This window comes from Pristis pectinata, chromosome 3, assembly GCF_009764475.1.
Source record: "Pristis pectinata isolate sPriPec2 chromosome 3, sPriPec2.1.pri, whole genome shotgun sequence".
NCBI classification, from domain to species: domain Eukaryota; kingdom Metazoa; phylum Chordata; class Chondrichthyes; order Rhinopristiformes; family Pristidae; genus Pristis; species Pristis pectinata.
Genome location: NC_067407.1, coordinates 76,869,246 through 76,891,672, shown reverse-complemented (window position 1 = coordinate 76,891,672; position 22,427 = coordinate 76,869,246). Strand labels below are relative to the sequence as shown.

The 22,427-nt window shown below is 43.3% G+C and overlaps 1 protein-coding gene across 2 annotated transcripts in view; it reads right to left on the bottom strand.

The window, feature by feature from the left end:
• LOC127568181 (son of sevenless homolog 1) overlaps nt 1-22,427 on the bottom strand; it is a 170,576-nt gene that overhangs the window by 70,171 nt on the left and 77,978 nt on the right. For both annotated transcript variants that reach the window (XM_052011631.1, XM_052011632.1), the window contains exon 2: nt 1,062-1,187. In XM_052011631.1, coding sequence (XP_051867591.1) covers nt 1,062-1,187 — 126 coding nt within the window. The remainder of the gene's footprint in view (nt 1-1,061; nt 1,188-22,427) is intronic.

Here is a 22,427-nt window from a genome sequence, read left to right as displayed (position 1 = left end):
AAAAACAATTTAATGGCTATGAGAGAAGAATGGAATCAAATAAGCGTGATGCCACACAGCTGACGATATCCAAGATCATACAGAGATCAAGAAGGGATAGATATCATCATGACAGAGGATATCATTCATAAACTTGATGAGAACGGTTTTGGTCCCATGCATCATCTTGTCTTTATTCATGTTGCTTGACCTCTCTAATGCCTATTGCAATTAATCAGCTAATCCAACATCTTTCCTTTATTGTTCAGTTTTGCAGGATTTCATAACAATTCAGAAATAGCTTTCCTTCCGAATCCTTGCACCATTAGAGGTCCCCAAGGTTCTTTTCTTAGCACCCTTCTTTCTCACTGACAAGATATCCATCATCTCTATTTGAAGCAGTAATTCAGCTCAAAATGTATGCTTTAACACTAATTTTGACCCATTCAAGTGGTTCTGTACACCTTCCCTAGCCAACACCTCAGGAAGAAACACAGGATTTGTAATTGAGATAACCTGTTTGACCCTGATCTGAGCTATCAACTGAGCCTCTCAATCATAAGGGCCACCTACTCCACTTTCAACATCCCCCATCTCTACTTGTAAATCAGGTTATCTCCTGCTGAAACTGTCATTTGTCTTTTTAATCACATCCATATTCAATTACTACAATATTAATTAATTTCCATCCAATATCCCACATTGATAAACAAATGGTATAATAGCAAAAAGCAGTATCTAGCGTATTTCTTTGGTGTGGTGTGTGCTGCGGAAAGGCAGGATTATTAGTCTGCAAATTGAGAGGGTATGGAAACTACAGAACCAGAATAAGGTTCAGACAAAGAAGCATCTTGATACTGGGGAGAAATGCAGGCTTGATTCAGGCAGATGGGAAGGGGATTAGCTTGAATGAAAGACATTACGTAAGGAAGTTCTGAAGTATTAAAATAACCCGAGAAGGCTAGTTATTACAGGCTCATCATCACAGTTAGGATATGCAACTAAATTTTATTTTTTAAAAAACTGGTTTGGATTCTTGTGCAGTACATATCACACATACCTTTAGTTCTATTTCAGCTTACCTCCACATCTGGAACACTGCGAGGCTGAACTAGACAGAGCATGCTTAGTAACTGTAGGATTAGCTCTTCAATATACTGTAAGGCATCCTCAGTAGATTTAAGTTTGGGATGTACTTGTTGTTGGACCTGTCAACAACAAATGGAAAGGCAACTGACAATTAAAATGTAAACAAAACTCAACAATTAATAAGCATGCAATTCAATAATATTTTAATACTTCCAAAGTAATACTTCAAAAGCCATCTTATTTTTAAAAAATTATCCTGATATAAAAAAAATACAATGTTTTATGGCATTCCAAGCTGTATATTTTTGTTTGGCAGTATATTTACCTCCAACAAAAAAAATCCATTGATACATTACAGATGTGGTGAGCCATTTGGCTCATCAACATTCATCCCTGCAGAAAAGTCAAGTTCTCCCCATTGCAAATTTGGTTCTGCTATGCAATGTCACAGGTCTAATGGCTTCAGTCACAATTAAATGCTGTCCGAATGCCTAATTTTTCTGGGAGTAGACTCAGACATTATTGACTTGCAGAACAGGATTATCTGGGATGTCATAGTACCCTTGCATGACTGGAATTGGATATTCTTATCTTTTGAGTACTTCTTCAATCCTTCAGAAGGCACATCAAGCATATACTTAATAACATTTAATGTGAATCATGCAACTCCCTTTACTTCACTGAATATGAACATACAGGGCAACAATCAGATTATTTTAATCAACCCTTGTTTCCATGTATTCGTAATCTTGTATTACCACAAAAACCTTCCCTACATCTGGTGATAATTTTACTCAACTTGAAACAGAAAATACTTCTACAGTCTGCCATTCAGCCCTGGATGAGCATCCACTCTCTGCAATTGCCTGTTTTTTCTCTGTCTGACTTCAATGTAAGCTTTTGGTAAAACTGCACTTCATCCAGAAGTGGAATCCACCAGCCTAACTTGGTCATGATCTTTACTGACTTCAAGTGATGAATTGACACAGTGCCAATAACCTAGAAGAAACTTGTATTTTTGTTTAAAACAAAATTACTGGAATGGAATCTTGATCTCTATTTGAATGTGGTTTGCATTTCAAAGTCCTAATTTTCTGTGAATCTATTAAGAGCTAAGCTTAACTCAGTTGCTATATTTTTAGAACAAATTCTACCAAAGACCTGTTCCTAATAACATTAACAGAAATCCTAAAATGTGACTGCTCAATTAGAAAAAATTTGGTATTTTATTGTACATGCATCCCACTTCTTCATTTAAAACTCAACTTCTTGCAGTAATCAAATTGTGTGTGAAAAATAATTTTATCATCAGTTCTAAATAAACCTTTTGTTTAAACCCGGGACCCCTTATTCTACACTCATCATTATGAAAACATATTCCAGATGGTCTTTTGCTATTCCCTCAATATTCACCTGAGTCTCTATGCCCCACCGAACTAATCTCTTCCTTCTTTGACTTGAGCCTGTCTCCTCTTGTCCAATTCCTCCCTTCCCACCTACATCGGGACACCTCTCGTGCTGACCGCTTCCAATTTCCCTGGCCCCAACTTCACCATGGGCATCCAGTCTTTATACATCTCCATTCCCCCATCAGGAAGGTCTTAGGACCCTCCCTTCTGGAACAAAGACCCAACCAGTTCCCCTCCACTAATACTGTCATCCACCTGGCAGAACTTGTTCTTACCCTCAACAACTTCTCTTTTGATTCCTCCCACTTTCTACAAATCAAATATGTAGCCATGGACACTCGCATGGGCCCCAGCTATACCTCTCTTTTCTTTGGCTAGGTGTAACAGTTCTTATTCAAAACCTACTCTGGCACCCCTCCACAACATTTTCTCAGTTACAATGATAACTGCATTGGTGCTGCTTCCTGTATTCAGGCCGAACTCGTCAATTTTGTCACCTTTGCTACAAATCCACTTAGACTATTTCTGACACTTCTCCCCTTTTCTGGGACTCTCTGTTTCCATCTCAGGAGAGAAACTATCCACTGATAACTACTATAAACCCACTGATTCCCACTGCTGCCTCGGCTACACCTCCTTCCACCCTTCATTTTTTTTTGAATATGCCAGAATTAAATATAGCATTCAAAGTAAAGTCTCATGCAATCCCTTACAATCACATCACATCACCTGACTTGCACTCTACTGTTTTCAGTTCATCTACCAGTTTTGCCGATGGTTGCTCTGCACTGGTTAGATAAATTAAGCATCCTGCTTACTAAGATACCTAGACTTCCTTCAATTTCATTATTACCTGCCCACCTGTAGCAAAAATAACCCATACAGGCTGACGTTATTTTGACATGATCAAGAGAAAACTTCATGACAAACTCAAAATCAATAGACTTCAGGGACACATTGTATTCACTCTGTCATACTGATAGCATAGCACTTCTTGTTTGTCTAACAGAAAGGAAGAGCATGCATTTATGTTGTCTTCACATCCCTAATACACTATATAAAATACATGTAGCTAATGAACTTCTTTTGAAATCACTGTGTGTTCCATCTATTTTATCTTCCTACATATATAGCACTTTGAGTAGGTCTGCATTAGAGAAAGGGTAAGGCTCTATCAATTTGAGCACAATAAACATCAGTGCATTTCCAGATGGATAAATATATAAACAGGCATAGAAATGACTTGTTCAGTTTCTGATATTTACCTGGTTGCCTAGTAAGACACTTCACTTGCATCCGAAAAAAAATTGCTGAAGCAATACAGTGTATGGCAAGATAAAAAACAATATTATGTATTTATAGGGCCTAATTAATCCAATATTCACAATATTTACCCATCAATTTAAAACAGAACGGAAAGTAATTTCTTTGATACCAAATCAGCCAAGTGAAGAGCCTTACAAGAGGATAATGAACAGTAAACTGAGATAACCAGGATTAAACGATGCAATGGATCCTTATTTCCTTTCAGTATGCACGAACATGCCTTTCTGTGACAAAAATAATTCATGCATGTTTAAATTACTTGGACATCAAGTAGTACCATCAAATCATTATTTTTATCAAGTGGACATCAAGTGGTGCACAAAGGACATTTGTATTACCAGGGAGGAGGTATTTGCAGCCTTACAGTGCATTAAGGTGGATAAATCTCTAGGGTGTGATCGAGTGTATCCTCGGACTTTGTGGGAGGCTAGAGAAGAAATTGCGGAGGCCTTTGCGGAGATATTCGCTTCATCGTTAGCCACTGGTGAAGTTCCTGAAGACTAGAAGGTGGCTAATGTTGTTCTGTTGTTTAAAGGTAGCGAGGACAAGCCAGGGAACTACAGGCCAGTCAGCCTGACACTGGTAGTGGGCGAGTTACTGGACAGTATTCTGAGTGACAGAATCTACCAGCATTTGGATAGTCAGAGTCTGATTAGGAGTCAGCGTGGTTTTGTGCATGGAAAGTCATGCCTGATGAACCTTTCAGAGTTTTTTTTTTGAAGAGGTAACCAAAAAGGTAGATGAAGGTAGGGCAATGGATACTGCAAGGCCTTCAAGAAGGTCCTGCATAGTAGGCTGGTTTGGAAGGTTAGGTCCCATGAATTCAAAATTGGCTCAGAAGCAGGAAGCAGAGGGTGGTGGTTGAAGGTTATTTTTTGGAATGGAGGCCGGTGACTAGTGGTGTGCCTCATGGGTCGTTGTTGCGACCCTTGTTATTCGTTATTTATATAAATGATTTGGATGGGAATGCACAAGGCTTGATCAGTAAGTTTGCGGATGACACAAAATTAGGAAATGTTGATGATGGTGAAGGTTATTGTAGATTACAGGGGGATCTTGATCAGTTAGGGAAGTGGGCCGAGGAGTGGCAAATGGATTTCAATGCAGCTAAGTGTGAAGTGATGTATCTTGCAAAATCAAACTAGTGTAGGACTTGTACTATGAATAGTAGGGCACTAGGGAGTGTAACGGAACAGAGAGACCTAGGAGTACAAGTGCATAGTTCATTGAAAATGATATCACAGGTAGACGTGGTGGTGAAAAAGGCATTTAGCATGCTGGCCTTCATCAGTCAGGGCATTGAGTATGGAGTTGGGATATCATGTGCAGTTGTGTAAGTCATTGGTGAGGCCGCACCAGTAGTACTGTGTACGGTTTTGGTCACCTTGTTATAGGGAAGATGTGGTTAAACTGGAAAGAGTGCAGAAAAGATTTACGAGGATGTTGCCAGGAGTAGAGGGCCTGAGTTACAGGGAGAAGTTGGCCAGGCTAGGTCTATATTCCTTGGAACACAGGAGAATGAGAGGCGACCTTATAGAAATGTTTAAAATTCTGAAAGGCGTAGATAAGGTGGATGGTAACAGTCTTTTCCCCAGGGGAGGGGAGTCCAAAACTAGTGGGCATAGATTTAAAAGGGACGTGAGGGTCAACTTTTTCCATGGAGACAGTGGTGAGTACAAGGAATAAGCTGCTAGAGGAAGTGGTTGAGGCAGGTACAATAGTATCATTTAAGAAGCACTTGGATAGGTACGTGCAGGGGCAGGGTTCAGAAGGAAATTGGGACTAGCTGGGTGGGCACTTGGTTGGCATGGACTCGATGGGCCAAAGAGCCTGTATCCGTGCTGTATTGCTCGGTGACTCTATCAACATGAGGGCTTTGAGGTAGCTTTACAGGGTTCAAAACCAACAGACTTGCAGGAACAAGTGGTATTTACTCCATCATATTGAGAGACAATGAAGGTTAAAATGTCAACAGAAAGGAAAAGCATACATTTAAATGTTGTCTTTCACAGCCTCAAGATATATTAAGTTCTTGTAACCAAAGAATTACTTTTGAAGTGTAAACTCACAGTTATTATGCCCACCAAAGAGATCACCCAGTTTGCCACCATCAAGATTCCATAAACAGCTATGAAATTAAAGTTCAATAAATGTGTTTCCAATTGTTGGCCAAGAGACAAGTGCTGCCAAGGACATCAGGAGAACTCTTTGGTTCTCAGGATAATGTCACTTTATCATTTCCATCTGAAGGAGTAGAGCAGACGTTTGTTTTAGGTCTTAAGCAAAAGGTAGCAACTCCAACCATGCAACATTCAGTTTTGCATGAAACCAAAAGTAAAATCCTAATTATGTATTCAAGTCCTGGAGTGGGTTTGAATGCAATGTTTTATTGCTCTAACTATAACTTTCCAAATTATTGATTGGAAGAGATTAGAAAACTGTACATTTTACTTTATAATTTGAAAACATTCAAACAGAGAAAAACCAGGGAATTGCAAACTCTTAGTCTAGTGTCTCTTGTTGGGAGATTAAGAGAGCTTGGTTATCTAATAAGAGTCCCTTGGGACCCAAATTTATGTGCAGGGTTCAAGCTGGCTATCAAAAAAATTAAAGCTGCCAGCTTGGGTCAGGTTCAAATTGGCCATGGTCAGGATGGGCTTTACAGCCAAGTATATCTCTATTACTAGAAGCTATAATTAAGGGTAGGAGGCTCAAAACACTTGAAAGTTTTAATTTGATCAGGGGCAACCTGCATGGCTTTGTAGAGGGTAGGACTGATAAAACTGAATTTTTTGAATAATTTTTTTTCCAAGTAGCTGTCGGATCTGGTTATTTTCGAATCAGCAGGTTCCTTCAGAAGTCCAAGAATGAGTTGAAAACAACTTGGTGCTTCAGAAAGTTTTATTGGAAAAGTTTAAAACAATGAAACAGCCACAGAGCACATGGCATTAGCTTTACTACTAGGAGATGAGCCGAGACAAAGGAACTAAAATGAGCTAGGGGGGAGGGGGAAGAGAGCAAGAGGGTGATCAACAAAAAACACCTTTTACACCCGAGATAAGAGGTACGCCTTAGATAACAATAGTCCAATCAGAAAACCCATCAGATACCTGTGGCAAAATCAACCAATGAGAAAACACATATCCACCTGATGGACGAACCAATAAGCTAAGAAGCGGTTATACCTTGTACAGCCACTTGAGGTATATTAAACACTACACATGTTAAAAAAAACTACTTAAAACAGTCGAATTAAACTTAGCTAAGGGGAATCGATGGGGAAATTTCTATAGACGTTACAAGGGCTGCAGGAATGCAACTGATGCTCACAAAAGATTGTTGACTAAAGATGAATTTTATAGAACTGAATAAAAATTATCAATTTGATGAAGTAGCTGATGGACAGGAGACAGAGGAGGGGTAAAAGCAGGATGCCATGAGAGGGATCCCATGAGGATTTGCTTGGGTTTGCAACAATTCACTTACATTATAGATAACATAGAAATATGGTTTTCTGTCCCATGACACAATTAAACCACACTGCAAGACAAATAGATACTGACTGATTCAAGCAAACAAGTAAAACTGAGGCAGATGAATGGCAATATAGGCAAATGATTATTCGTTTTAAGTCCATTTTGGACATAAGGCACGGATGGAGTACTTGCTAAACGTTGATAAGCTAGAAACATGGGAGGTCCAAAGAGACATTATGGTCAATGTATATGGATCATTTAAAAGTCATAAACAAGTACACAAAATCATCAAAAATGTAATTGAAAAGAATGATATATACCTATATGACTGGAGCACAAGAGGGTACATGTTACATTCATCTATATAAAACCATTGTCAGGTGGCATCTGGAATACAATGACTAGTCCTGAGCACACCTTGTTAAGGATATATTGGTCTTGGAGGAAGAGCAGCAACCAGAATGTCACCTTGACTCCAAGGAGAGATAACAGAAACCAGAGCTGTATTTCTTGGAATTTAGAAAGTTAAGGAATAATTTGAAGTTTTAAAAACAATGGGGGAACTGATAAGGCAGATAGACAGAAACTATTTTCACGAGCTGAGGTCATGGGGAGATATTATTACTGGTTTATTATTGTCACATGTACTGAAATACAGTGAAAAGCTTTTGTTTGTGTGCAATCCAGACAGATCATTCCACAGCTCTGATTTCCCATCAGAGCACAAGAGGACAAGGGGAAAGTATAAAAATATTAAAAATTTATGCCAGAATTGAGATGCAACTAATAAGACTGAACAAACTAGTACTATTTTCTCTACAAATAGGGATGAGTGGCAGCCTAATAGAGGTCTTTAAAACTTTGAAGCTATTTTATATGGTATACATGAGGAAAATGTTTTCTCTTGTTCAAAAACAAAAAAAATGGACAGCATAAATACAAAGTAATCAAAATTAAATCCAATAAAGCATTCAGGATTCACTCTTTAACCAGACAGTGATTAGAATATGCAACCTTTCATGACAGGGTGTGGTTGAGGCATTAGTGTAAATAAAGTTAAAGTCTAGATTTGTACATGAGTGATATAAAAACAAGGAAATTCTAATACAGTTTGAAGTAAAGAAGAATTCAAAGAGCATAGAAAACAGCATATGCCAGTTGTGGTAAACAACAATTGTCTATGCTGTCTATTGTAACTACTTCTCTTGATTGTCTTGAAGTCATGATCAGAAACCTTCCAATCTTATAATGCATATCCGAATACAAATGAGCTTCTGCGACAAATCTCTACTGTGTACCGTTAATGTAATGAACTTTGTCAATATTAGTGCATTTATGGTGCTGTATTAAAAGTAACTGCTGAGTATAATCTCTGCCACTAGGTGTCAATAATGTTCTTAGCATTTTGATGCACTTTGTTAATTAGATGTGGTACTATACTTTGGTATCTCATTTAGGGCTGAGAGTGCATTCCCAGGAACAAAAGCATTAATGGAATCAGCACTAACAGGGTTCACTGTGATTTGTGAATGTATGCCCTCCCACGTCCTGTGCACGGAGCCTGGTACAGGGTTTAAACCTGAAGCATCGACAATTCCTTTTCTCCCACAGATGCTGCGTGACCTGCTGAGTTCCCCCAGCAGGTTGTTTGTTGTATCTGGTACAAACCATTGCCCTAGCTGTTGCTGCACAATGTTGCATTAGGAAACTGTTGTAGATCCCTCCCCTACACTGGCACCCTCCATATTTCCTTTTGAGACAGGAGGTTTATCAAATCTTTGCTGGCTCTCAGACAGCATTCCCATTCCCTCACTAATATTCCCTATAACCCATTCTCCCTATTTTCCCCATCAAATTTTACCACTTATCTACAAACAAAAGTCAATTTGTAGTTGCCAATTAACTTACCAATCTGCACATCTTTGGAACATGGGAGGGAACCCATTTGGCAACAAAGAAAACATGCAAACTCCACACCATGCAAACAGCACCAAAAGGTGAGGATTGAACCCAGATCGCTGGCAATGCGAGGCAGCAGCTTTACTATTTGTGCTGCTGTGCTCTTATAGCAGCTCACAGCTCGGTGCTGAGAGGCAGTCTGCTGGAACTAATATTTGGGGAGGTTGGAGCAAGACTTGTGGTTGCACTGAAGTATGGGACTCAGGGCTGCACCCTGGCTTTTTTTATTCCAAAATAAACTTTATTCATCACAAAAAAACCAAGCTATATACAACAATAAAACAGTGCAAATCTTTACAGTCGTGTACAGATCAAATCATTAGTGTTACCTTTTTATATATATAAAAAAACACAACACCGATGCCACTCGTGTGGCTCCTTGGGGTGCTACCCCAATCCCATATTTACAATATTTAAGAGCCTTCCTCGCCTGACCCTGCCCCTCCCTCTCCAGTGGCAGAAGAACCCTAAACTGTAGTCCTTCCCCACCGAGCCCTTGCGTTGACTGCACCCAGCTTCAGTGCGTCCCTCAGCACGTACTCCTGCAGCCTGGAATGTGCCAGTCAGCAGCATTCTCCTACGGTCATCTCGCAGTGCTGGGTGACCAACAAGTTTCGGGCAGACCAAAGGGTGTCTTTCACCGAGTTGATGACCTTCCAGCAGCAGTTGATGTCCGTCTCTATGTGTCCCCCTGGGTACAGCCCATAGATCAGAGAATCCTCTGTTACACAGCTGCTGGGGATGAAACATGACAAGGTATTGGCATTGGTTTATTATTGTCACTTGTACCAAGGTACAGTGAAAAGCTTGTCTTACAAACCGATCGTACAGATCAATTCATTACACAGTGCAGTTACATTGAGTTAGTACAGAGTGCATTGAAGTAGTACAGGTAAAAACAATAACAGTATAAAGTATCACAGCTACAGAGAAAGTGCAGTGCAATAAGGTGCAAGGTCACAACAAGGTAGATCGTGAAGTCATAGTCCATCTGATTGTATAAGGGAACCATTCAATAGTCTTGTCACAGTGGGGTAGAAGCTGTCCTTAAGTCTGGTGGTACGTGCCCTCAGGCTCCTGTATCTTCTACCCGATGGAAGAGGAGAGAAGAGAGGATGTCCCGGGTGGGTGGGGTCTTTGATTATGCTGGCTGCTACACCAAGACAACGAGAGGTAAAGATAGAGTCCAAGGAGGCGAGACTGGTGTCTGTGATGCGCTGGGCTGTGTCCACAACTCTCTGCAGCTTCTTGCGGTCCTGGGCGGAGCAGTTGCCGTACCAAGCCATGATACATCCAGATAGGATGCTTTCTATGGTGCATCAGTAAAAGTTGGTGAGAGTCAAAGAGGGCAAACCAAATTTCTTTAGCCTCCTGAGGAAGTAAAGGCGCTGGTGAGCTTTCTTGGCCGTGGCATCCACGTGATTTGACCAGGACAGGCTGTTGGTGATGTTCACTCCCAGAAACTTGAAGCTCTCAACCTCAGCGCCATTGACGTAGACAGGTGCATGAACACCGCCCCCTTTCCTGAAGTCAATGACCAGCTCTTTTGTTTTATTGACGTTGTTGTCATGACACCATTCCACTAAGCTCTGTATCTCCTTCCTGTACTCCGAATCATCGCTGTTTGAGATACGGCCTACAATAGTGGTATCATCTGCAAACTTGTAGATGGAGTTAGAGCAGAATCTGGCCACACAGTCACGAGTGTATAGGGAGTAGAGTAGAGGGCTGAGGACGCAGCCTTGTGGGGCACCAGTGTTGAGAATAATCGTGTTGGACGTATTGCTGCCTGTCCTCACTGATTGCGGTCTGTTTGTTAGAAAGTCAAGGATCCAGTTACAGAGGGAGGTGTTGAGTCCTAGGTCTCAGAGTTTGGTGACAAGCTTGCTTGGAATTATTGTATTGAAGGCAGAGCTGTAGTCAATAAACAATAGTCTAACGTATGTGTCTTTACCGTCCAGATGCTCTAGAGCTGAGTGTAGGGCCAGGGAGATGGCATCCACTGTGGACCTGTTTCGTCGATAGGCAAATTGCAATGGGTCCAGGTTGTCTGGGAGGCTGGAGTTGATGTGTGCCATGACCAACCTCTCAAAGCACTTCATGATGGTGGATGTCAGAGCCACTGGTCGGTAGTCATTGAGGCATGTTACCTTGCTTTTCTTTGGTACCGGGATGATAGTGGTCTTCTTAAAACAGGAGGGAACCTGAGATTGAAGCAGAGAGAGGTTGAATATGTTCGCAAATACTTCTGCCAGCTGATCAGCACAAGATCTGAGCACGTGGCCCGGGACACCATCTGGGACATGTGCTTTCCTCGTGTTCACTCTCCGGAAGACTGATCTTACATTCTCCACTGTGATCACAGGTTCAGCTGCATTGGTGGCTGTCAGGGTGGATGGTGACAATCCACTTCTTTTGTTCAAAACACGCATAGAATGCATTAAGTTCATCAGGAAGGGATGCTGTTGTTAACTATGCAGCCCGACTTCATCTTGTAGCCTGTTATGGCACGTAAGCCCTGCCATAACTGTCGGCTGGTCAGGGTCGGTATTGCCTCTTGGCATCCCTGATAGCTTTCCGGAGGTCATACCTCGATTTCTTGTACAGATCAGGATCACCAGATTTGTGTGCAGCAGTCCTCTCCTTCAGTAGGGAGCGGATCTCCCGGTTCATCCATGGTTTCCTGTTTGGGAACACCCGTATTGTTTTCTTTGGTACACAGTCCTCCACACACTTGCTGATAAAGTCTGTGATGGTGGTGGCATACTCATCAAGGCTGACAGCTGAGTCTTTGAACATGGACCAGTCCACTGTCTCAAAGCAGTCACATAGGAGCTCATCTGCTTCCTCAGACCAGCACTGCATGACTCTCCGTACCGGATCCTCCCGTTTCAGTTTCTGTTTGTATGCAGGGAGAAGGAGCACAGCCAGGTGGTCTGATTTCCCAAAGTGAGGATGAGGGGTGGCTCGGAAGGCATCTTTGATGGTTGTATAGTAGTGGTCAAGGGTGTTGGCGCCCCTGGTGGAGCACGAGATGTGCTGATAGTATTTTGGTAACACACTCAAGGTTGGCCTAATTGAAGTCCCCTGCAATGATGAAGAGAGCCTCAGGGTATCCTGTCTCAAGGTTGTTGACCACGGAGTATAGCTCATTGAGTGCAGGCTTTATGTCCGTCTATGATGGGATGTAGACTGCCATCAGGATAACTGAAGCGAACTCCCTTGGCAGGACCCTTGCATCTTTCGCCACACCCTCCTTGCAAACCCACAGCCCGCAAAGAGCTGGGCCGATCTGACTGGGAGGGCCCCTCTCACCGCCAGCCAAGCGAGGTCTTGGTGCTTATTGGTGAGTTCTGGCAATGAGGCATTCTGCCAGATGGTCTGGACAGTCTGCTCAGGGAACCACCCTACAGTATCAAGTCCTTCTCCTGCAGTGTCTGCAGGATGTTCCGTGCTGACCACTGCCTGATGGACTTGTGGTCAAAGGTGTTGGTCTGGAGGAACTTTTTCACGAAAGATAGGTAGTGCGGCAACGTCCAGCTGACTGGGATGTTGAGAGGCAACAGGGCCAGGCCCATCCTTCGCAACACCGGGGACAGATAGAATCTCGGCATGTAGTGACACTTGGTGTCCACGTACTTTGGTTCACGCACAGCCTGATACAGCCACAGACGAAGGTGGTCATCAGGATGAGGGCAACATTGGGGACACTTTTGCCCCCATTGCCCAGGGACTTGTGCATGGTGACCCGTCGGACCCGCTCCATCTTGGATCCCCAGATGAACCGGAAGACGGCACGGGTGATTCCCAAGCCAGAGGAGCGAGGAACAGGCCACACCTGCGCCAAGTATAGCAGCCCTGAGAGCACCTCACACCTGGTGACAAAGTTCTTCCCAGTTATTGAGAGGGAGCACTGTTCCCACAGTCCCAATTTCTGCTTCACCTTCCCAATCCGCTCCCGCCAATTTTTATTGCACGCCCCAGCCCCTCCGAACCAGATCCCCAGCACTTTTAGGTAGTCAGGCCTGATGGTGAAGGGAATGTTGGATCGGTCGGGCCAGTTGCCGAAGAGCATGGCCTCGCTCTTTGTGTGGTTAACTCTGGCCCCTGATGCCAACTCAAAATGGTTGCAGATGCTGGTCAATCTGCGAACTGACCTTGGGTCCGAGCAGAAGACGGCGACATTGTCCATGTACAGGGAGATTTTCACCTAAGTGCCCCCATTGCCTGGCAACGTCGCCCCTCTCATCCTTCCTGATGGATTCGACAAAGGGTTCTATACAGCACACAAACAAGACAGGGGAGAGAGGGCAGCCCTGCCTGACTCCAGACTTAATGGGGAAGCTGTCTGTTTCTCACCCATTGATTTGGACTGCACTACAGATGTCTGTGTAGAGCAGTTGGATCCAATTCCTGATTTCCTCCCCAAAGCCCATTTTGGAGAGCACGTCCAACATGTCCATGTGTGATATCCTGTCGAAGGCCTTCTCCTGGTCCAAGCTGACCAGGCAGGTGTCCACCCCTCTGTCCTGTACGTGAGCGATGGTGTCCCTGAGAAGTGCGAGGCTGTCAAAGATCTTCCTGCCATGTACAGCACAGGTTTGGTCCGGGTTGATCACCTGTCCCAGAGCAGACTTGACCCTGTTGGCGATGGCCTTGGACAGGATCTTATCATCTACGTTCAACAGTGAGATGGGTCTCCAATTTCTAATGTCCTCCCTCTCCCCCTTCTGCTTGTAGGCAAGGGTAATGGTACCCTTCCTCATGGATTCTGACATGCTGCCAGACAGAAGCATAGCATTGTACACTTCCAGCAGGTCCAGGTCCATCCAGTCCTACAGAGCTGAGTACAACTCTGTCAGTAAACCGTTGCTTCCAGGAGTTTTATTTGAATCAAGGGAACGGATGGAGCCAGTCAGCTCCTCCAGGGTCAGTGGTTGGTCCAGACTCTCCTGCTTGCTGTCATCTAACACCTCCATGATAGAGGACAGGAAGTTCTGGAAGGCTGTGCTGTCTGTGGCCTTTTTGTCGTACAGACTGGCATAGGAGGATCTGCAGATCCTTGAAATGTCTGTTTATGAGGATGTTACTGAGCCGTCCTCTTCCTTAAGGCTGTGGATCACAGAGCTCCCCTTGTGCACACTTTTGGAAGAAGAAACATGAGCACATCTCATCCTACTCCACGGAGCGGACCCTGGATCAGAAGATAATCTTGGGGGATTTGCAGGCGTGGAGCTGGGCTTGCCAGCTCTTCACCTCTGAGTTCCTCCCTCACATCCACCTCCCTCGACTGCAGAAGGAGAAGTTGCTGCAGGTCTGTCTGGAGCTAGCACAGTTCCCTCTGACTCTGCCTTGCTTTCTGGACCCCTCTGCAGATGAAGAACCTTTTGATGTTCTCCTTTGTCGCTTCCCACCAGTGCACAGGGGAGTCAAAGAGGGGTTTCATGGTTCTCCAACTTGCATAATCCCTCTTTAGTTCCTCAATGCTCTCTAGGGTCAGCAGCTTGATGTTCAACTTCCACGTCCCCGTCTGCCTTCTGGTCCTCCTGTGGGTGACAGGAGGCCCAAAGGAGGTGGTGGTCAGAGAAGAACACCGGCGTGACGTTGGTGGATCTGACTGTGATTGGCTCTGACACAAAGAGGAAGTCGATCCGGGACCAGGCTGAGCTGTCCGATCTCGACCAGGTGTGTTGCGGCTGTGCTCTGCCTGCAGGGGTGCTGAAGGCGTCGTGCACCTTGGCATCCTTTACCATTTCCATCAGGAGTCTGGAGGTGCTGTCCAGTCTGCTGTCGGCTCTGCCGGATTGTCCAGCTGCATCAATGATGCAGTTGAAGCCACCGGCCAGAACATTGCCAGCAGTGGTGAGAGCTGCTGGAGGACGACCAGCCGCTCGCTCCACACAAGCGAGGCGTACACATTAATTAACTGGAGAGGAGTGTTCCGGTACATCACATCTGCCACGAGGAAACCCCCCTCCCCCCCACCACCTCTCTGACCTTGGTGATTGAGAAGATTCCCTCACTCCCACATCAAAATCCACAGACCGGAAGCACGACAATCATTGCCCCCTGACCACACCGACAGTCCGTGGGACCACCATCGCGACCACCTCCGATAGTTGCGGAGATGCGGCAGCCCGCACTCTTGCAGGAAAGTCACATCTGCCTTTACCTTGGCGAGGAACTGCAAGGCGTTAACACATCGCGCAGCGCTCTTCACACTGCACACGTTTAGAGATGCCAGTTTTATCTCCACAGCTCTTTTGGAGTTCAGCACCACTCACACAGTCCATTTTCATTTGTCCTGGGCCCTCATGCCCACAGCTTTGGTGAACTACCTCTCCAATTCCAGGCTCAGATATTGGGAGTGGTCTCCCCCTGGGTGTGGGATCCCTTGTGGTGAGGCTGGAGGTGCCCCGGGGGATTTGGGGGGGGGGGGGGGTTAGTGTTGGGATTCACCTGTATCCCTATCCTTTTCTCTGGTGGTCCAGTTCCTTTCATCTCCTGTGCTGGGGTGCATTGGATGCGGTGCTGCTCCCAGTCTCCCGGAGCTGGGGGTCGGCAGGCAGGGTCTTCCCTTGCTTCTTCCTGTCTGCTGTTTCCCCTCAGTTTCCCCTCCTCTATTCTGCCGCTTCCTCTGCCTCCGTCGCCGGCTTCCGCTGCTGCTTTCATCCTCTGACAAGGAGAAGTTGTTGGTGTCCATCTGCTGCATTATACTTTTCTTTCCAGTCCCCTTGTTTTCCATGGCCTGTTGTTCTTTGGTAGCAGCTTCTGTGCCTTCTTCCTCTTCATCACCTGCCATTATCTTTCTTGTCCCTCCTCCACTCCCTCTTCCATTGACTCCTCCTCTTGGGCAGGCCTTGTAGAGGTGGCCTTCCCTGCACAGGTTGCAACATTTGCTTTCCTGACAGTCCTTTGTGTGGTGACCTTCCTGCTTACAGTTCTAGCAGATGACTGCGCTGCACTGGGCTGCCACGTGTCCAGGTTTGTTGCAGTTGCGACACACCCTGGGTTGTCCCGTGTACACCATGTATCCATGGTTCCTTCCAATGGCAAACACTAAGGGGTGGGAGTGGGGAGGGGGGGGGGGGTGGTGTGGGAGGTGGTGGATGTATCCATTGGCGTCCACTCTCATCTTGACCTTCACCTGGCGCTTGCTGGTCCAGATCCCGAACAGGTCTTTGAGGTCGACGCAGCTTCCTGCTCCGTCAATGTACCGAGCCAGGAAGGTGAGGACATCCACCACAGGCACAAATGGGTTAAACATGTGCACCATTACCACACGTTCCTTCTTGGTGGGGATGGTGAAGAGTGGCTGCACGTTCAGTAGTGACAGCGGAGCTTCGTTCCCCTTCTCTCGAAAGTCCTGCAGCAGCTTCTGCCATCCTGTTGGGTGCTTGAAGGTAACGTCAAAGTACCCGTTAAGTCCTGGAGGCAGTAGATGTCCTTCGCCTCAAACTTGCACATATCCAGCAAGATCTTCCTGATGAAGAGGTCCCTTGTGAAGGGGTTCCCATCGCTGAAATCCTTCACCATCACTCTGATGGTATTGCAGATCCCTCCTCCCGAGGTGCTCATTGCTGCCACCATCCTGATGTGGTCAATTGCTGAACAGAGGAGTTAGACTGGTTTCCCAATCAGCATTAGGATCGTCCTCTGTGTCAGCAGGTTAAGCTCTCATCAGGCAGCCGCTTGATTGCGAAGAGTCCTCAATATCTTTCCTTCAATGTCGGTGTCTGCAGAGATCCACCACGAATCCGTCCTGGTGGAACCTCGGCCCTCCTGACCACCAATGATTCCCTGCCGTTCGCTCCTGAGAGTGAGGACTGGCAGCATGTATTCTACATGTGACAGACTGCCTGGATCCTGCAATCCATCTTATCACCTCATTTGGGATGTGGTGGATATTGTTGTCTCACCCTCCCTCTAAGTGACTACATAGTTTTCCCAATCCCAGCAACTGTTAAAAGCTTGTTACCATAGTCTCTGGCCTGGAATTCAACTAATGAAATGAATTTCCAAAAAAAAAGCTAACAAAATTCATATATTTAAATTAAGTTTTTTTAAAAAAACAAAAATGCAACCTTAAGATCCCACTACATTATTCACATTAAAGATTCAGTCCTGAAAATCACAATTTTCAATGAATGTAAGTATAATATTCTAAATAATCAACAGAACCTGCAGAAAATATTGTATTTATGTTTCCTACTTTGTAGAAGCAAGGAAAACATGAATCGGAATAGGATTGAGCCATTTAACCATTGAGTTTATTGCTGATCCATCACCTAACTTCATGCACCTGCCTTTCCCACAATTTCCTTAATACTTCTGATTTACAAAAAAAAAATCAGCAATCCCAAATGTAAAACAACAGTTGACCTAGTATAAGAATTCCAAATTGTGTCATCTTTTGCATAAAGCAGAGCTCTAATTTTTAAGATGTCCTGTAGTCCCAAATACCCCAATTAAGAGAGACAGAAACTGTGAAAGGCAAAGGTGGCAAAGTTAGGGAACCTTGGATAACAAAGTATATTGAAAGTTTGATCAAAAAAAAGCACATGACAGGTAACTGTAAGCGAGTGAGTCCCTTGATGTAAAGGGTGCAGGAGAGAACTTTAAAAAATTAGGAAGGCTAAAAGGGCCATGAAAGGTAAGAATAGGCAGGCAAGAATAAGGAGAATCCTATTCTACAAGAGGTGGAGAATACTTTTCTAATAGAGAGTCTGTGGCCAGTGGCGTAACTGGAGATCGATGCTGGAACCTTTGCTGTTTGTGATATACATCAACAACTTGGATGTGAATGTAGGAGATATCAAGTCATACAGCATGGAAACTGGCCCAACTCATCCATGCTTACTGTGTTGCCCAGCAAGCTAATCCCATCTGCCTATTTGGCCCATAGCACTCTAAACCTCTCCTATCCATGTACTTATCTAGATGGATTTAAATGGTGCTAATGTGCCTGCCTCAACCAGTATTTCTGGAAGCTCATTCTAAGTAAGCACTGCCATCTATGAAGAAGCTACTGCTGATATCCCTTTTAAATCCCTTACCTCTGATCTTAAACCTATACCTTCTTCTTTTTAGCACCCCCTCCTGCGGAAAAAGACCATGTGCTTTCACCCTGTCTCTACCTCTCATGATCTTATGTACCCCTATTAGGTCACCCCTCAATCTTCTACATTCCAGAGAATAAAGTCCTAGTCTACGCAACCTTTCCTTGCAATTCAGCGCCCCTCCTCCCAAGTCCAGGCACGTTTGCAGATGACATGAAAATTTGTGGTGTTCTGAAGAGTGAAGAAAGTTGTCTAAAGCTACATCAGGATATGGATCAGATGGAAAGTTGGGCAGAGCATTGACAGATGAAAGTTAATACTGACAAGTGTGAAGTGATACATTTTGGGAAGTCAATTAAGCGCAGGACATAACCAGTAAATGATAGGGCCCAAGGCATGTTGATAAACAGAGACCTTAGGGTACAAGTCCATAGTTTCCTGAAAGTGGCAACACAGGCAGAAAGGGTAGTGAAGGAGGCACAAGCACGTTTGTCCTCATAGGTCAGACAAAGAATGCAAGAGTTGAGGTACACTGTTGCAACTTTACAAAACAATGATTAGACTGCATTTGGAGTACTGTGTGCAGATCTGGTTGCCACACTAGATATGACTGTACTGGAGAGGGTGCAGAGGAGATTCACTAGAATGTTGCTTGAATTGAAGGATTTTAGTTATCAGGAGAGATTTGATAGACTGGGCTGGTTTTCCCTGGAGTGAAGACAGCTGAGGTATGACCTGATGGAGGTACATAAAATTGAGAAAGGCATAGACAGGTAGACAGAATCTTTTTCCCCTGATAGGTGTATCAAAAACAAGAGTGCACAGGTTTAAAATGAGAGGGAGAGGCTGAGGGGAAAGCTTTTCAGAGTGGTGATAATCTGGAGCACTGGTGGAGGCAGATACAATCACCATGTTTAAGAGGCATTTAGACAGACACTTGAATAGGCCAGGCATATAAGAATACAGACCTAACATAGGCAAATTTGATTAGTGTAGATAGGAAAACGATAAGCATGACACAGTAGGCTGAATGGCCAATTTCTATGCTGTATGATTATGACTCTATTCCAAGGGTTTGTGTAACTACACTTCCCACCATCTTGAATTCTAATCTGGACCCAAAGATCATTGTTTCATTAGTATTTTCCTTGTTATTTTCGTAATTGGATTAAATTTAGAATTTGAAAATGCCATTTTAATGTTCTGTATACATGGACTGAATCATAAAATGTGCGAGTATTTACATCAGACAGCACCTGTACAGAGAAAAAGAGTTGAAAAATCACGTTGATGACTTTTTACCTGGAAAAAGTTTCAGATAAATGAAACTTTAAAAGTTGTGGAGAAAGGGGGGAAGAGGCGGGAGAACCAGAATGAAGATCCATAATAGGGTGAAGGAGAGGATGGATCAAATAATAGCTGAAAATAGTGGCAAAGGCCAGTAAGCGACAGAAGGTAATCGTATAAAAGAGAGGCAGCTAATGAAATCAGAAAGTCTGAAGGCTTTAATGTTTCACTGCCTTTACTCTCTCTAACCTAACACCACTGAACTTGCAGTACCTTGCTCACAAAAGACCAATGCCAACATCAAACCTGCTGACGAGGATGGAGCTATTGTTATTGGCTGACTGACTTCTACCTCATGGAAGTTGAACAACAACTCTCTGACATGTTCTTGTACGTCCCTCTGGACCATGACACTGAACATCAGACTATTGTCTCGCAGAAATTACTGACCTCATTTCCTCTGGAGAACTTTCCCCCACAGCCTCCACCATGCAAAGCCCACTTCTATTCAGTTGCCATTTATTGAGTCTTCACCACCCTAAATCAACAGCAATCTGTATCAGCCATTTTCTTTCAGTTCCTACCCTATCTCAGACATATTCCCTTTGTTCTCACCACCACTGTGCACTGCACCACTGCGCCCCCCCCCCCCCCAAAACTGCTGCTTCTCTGCAACTAAAAACATGCCTCTCTTCTTGAAATTTTCCCAGTTCTGCCAAAAGGTCATCAACCTGACATGTTAATTATGTTTCCTATCTATTTTTATTTCAGATCTCTCTAAAATTATTCCTTGCATTAAATATGTACAGGTTTGACTTTCCACCTTTAATAAAGAAGTCTCACCTAATTACTTTAGGCTAAGTTGGATAAACATACCCAATTGAAATTAATTTTCTATAGTTTTGTCTATTTGCTTAATCTATTAACATTCACAACACCAGGAAATTTCCAGTAAGAAAAAGATCAACCTTCTATGCTTGATAGTACCAATGGCTTTATCATCACTGGCTTCACCATCAATGTCCTGGGGGTTACCAATGACCCAAAACTCAACTGGACCAACTACAAAAATACCTTGGTTACAAGAGCAGGTATCCTGCAGTAGGTGTTTTAGTTTAACTATTTACAAGATATAATTCTGAACTGTAATTACATACTCTCTTGTTGAATGGGTGCAGCTCCAACAACACTCAAGATGTTTGACCACATAGAACAAAATGGCCTCATGGATCGGCACCTTACCACCAATTTAAACATTAATTCATTCTATCACTTGCACTGTGATTGTAGTATATACCATTACGAAGTGCATTGCAGTTACTTGCCTAGACCACTCCAACATCATCTCCCAAACCAGGCAATCTAGAGCTCCCTAGTGACATATGCAATAGATGTCCGGCAACACCATCATCTAGAGCTCCAGGTGACACCTATTAGCATTGCTTCATTATTGTAGGCCTTAAGTTCTGGAGCTCCCTATTCAACAAGTGTGGGAGTTCCTTCACCAGAATGACCACAGCAGATCAAAATGGTGGTTCAGCTGGCTTTCTGAATGAGCTCTCGTCCCATAATTTTTTTTAAAAAAGATCTGATGCATCCATCATTAGTAAAACTGGATCTACATCTCTCTGTCCCATCATCAAGAGCCATTAATAATTACGGTGATTAGTGGTGGACCTAAAAAGTTATTGTGGGACACTACTAGACACATCCTGTAGTTGGGATAACTGCCCATGAGCTCAGAGGTGCTGTTTCATAGCAATGCAATAACATATAACACTATTAATCTGTCGCTCATACATTTATTTTAATGCTCATTTCAGTTACAGTTCTGTTGCACAATACAACTAAGTTTAATTGGTATGTTTAGGTTACTCAAGAGCATAATTGTCATTTATTCTAGAATTCTTAAAGATTTAACGTGTTGACCAATCAGACATAAACACAAATAGCATTAACAAAGTTGATTTTCAACAAATAATTTTAATCCAAATAATTAAACATTGCAATATGGCATCCTGTAATCAAACGGAAAGTTATTTTATGCTTACTAGACAGTCAAAATAAAATGTACCAGTAACTAAGTGCAAGGGAAGTGCTAACAGAACAATGAGCAGGATATATTGCTTCATGATACAAAAGAAACTGCTGGAGAACCTCAGTGGGTCAAGCAACATCTGTGGAGGCAAAGGGATAGTCAATGTTTCAGATTGAGACCCTGTATCAGGACTCACTTCACGATACAAGTTTGCCAAGATTGCACAATTGACAAGGTTACAAATTTACTGTAACTGAATTAACCAGTTTGTGTTATTACATAGCGTTCTAAGAATTTTAACCAATATCGTTAGAGTCGATTTAAGCAATTCTGGTAACCATTTCTCAAAACCGTAACCACCAATTTACAAGTAATTATGTTTCCTTACAAATGTATTCAATTCCATCTCATATTGTTTTTCCAAAATACAAGGATTCAGATCAAGGCAGTAATCAATGTGTAACCAGATTAGGTAGAGGCTTGTAAGCAGAACTGAGTGGAATTATCATAGAATTTTCACAACCTGTGGTGGGGATCCTGGAGCTTGCCAAAAACTTAAAAAAAATATTTCTGATGACAAGCAGCCCCAAAATTATCTTTCATTTATTTTCCTTATTGTAGTTGCAAAAAGAGTAACTGGCCCAACTTTGTAATATATAGAGAATTATTTAATTGTTTCAAAAGAAAATATCACTAATCAGAAATCTCTAGAGTGGCATTCCTGCCTCAGTTAAGAGCATTAGATGATGTGACACTTTCATCTAAAAATAACTTTCAAAATTTAATTGCTATTCATTTTTAATTC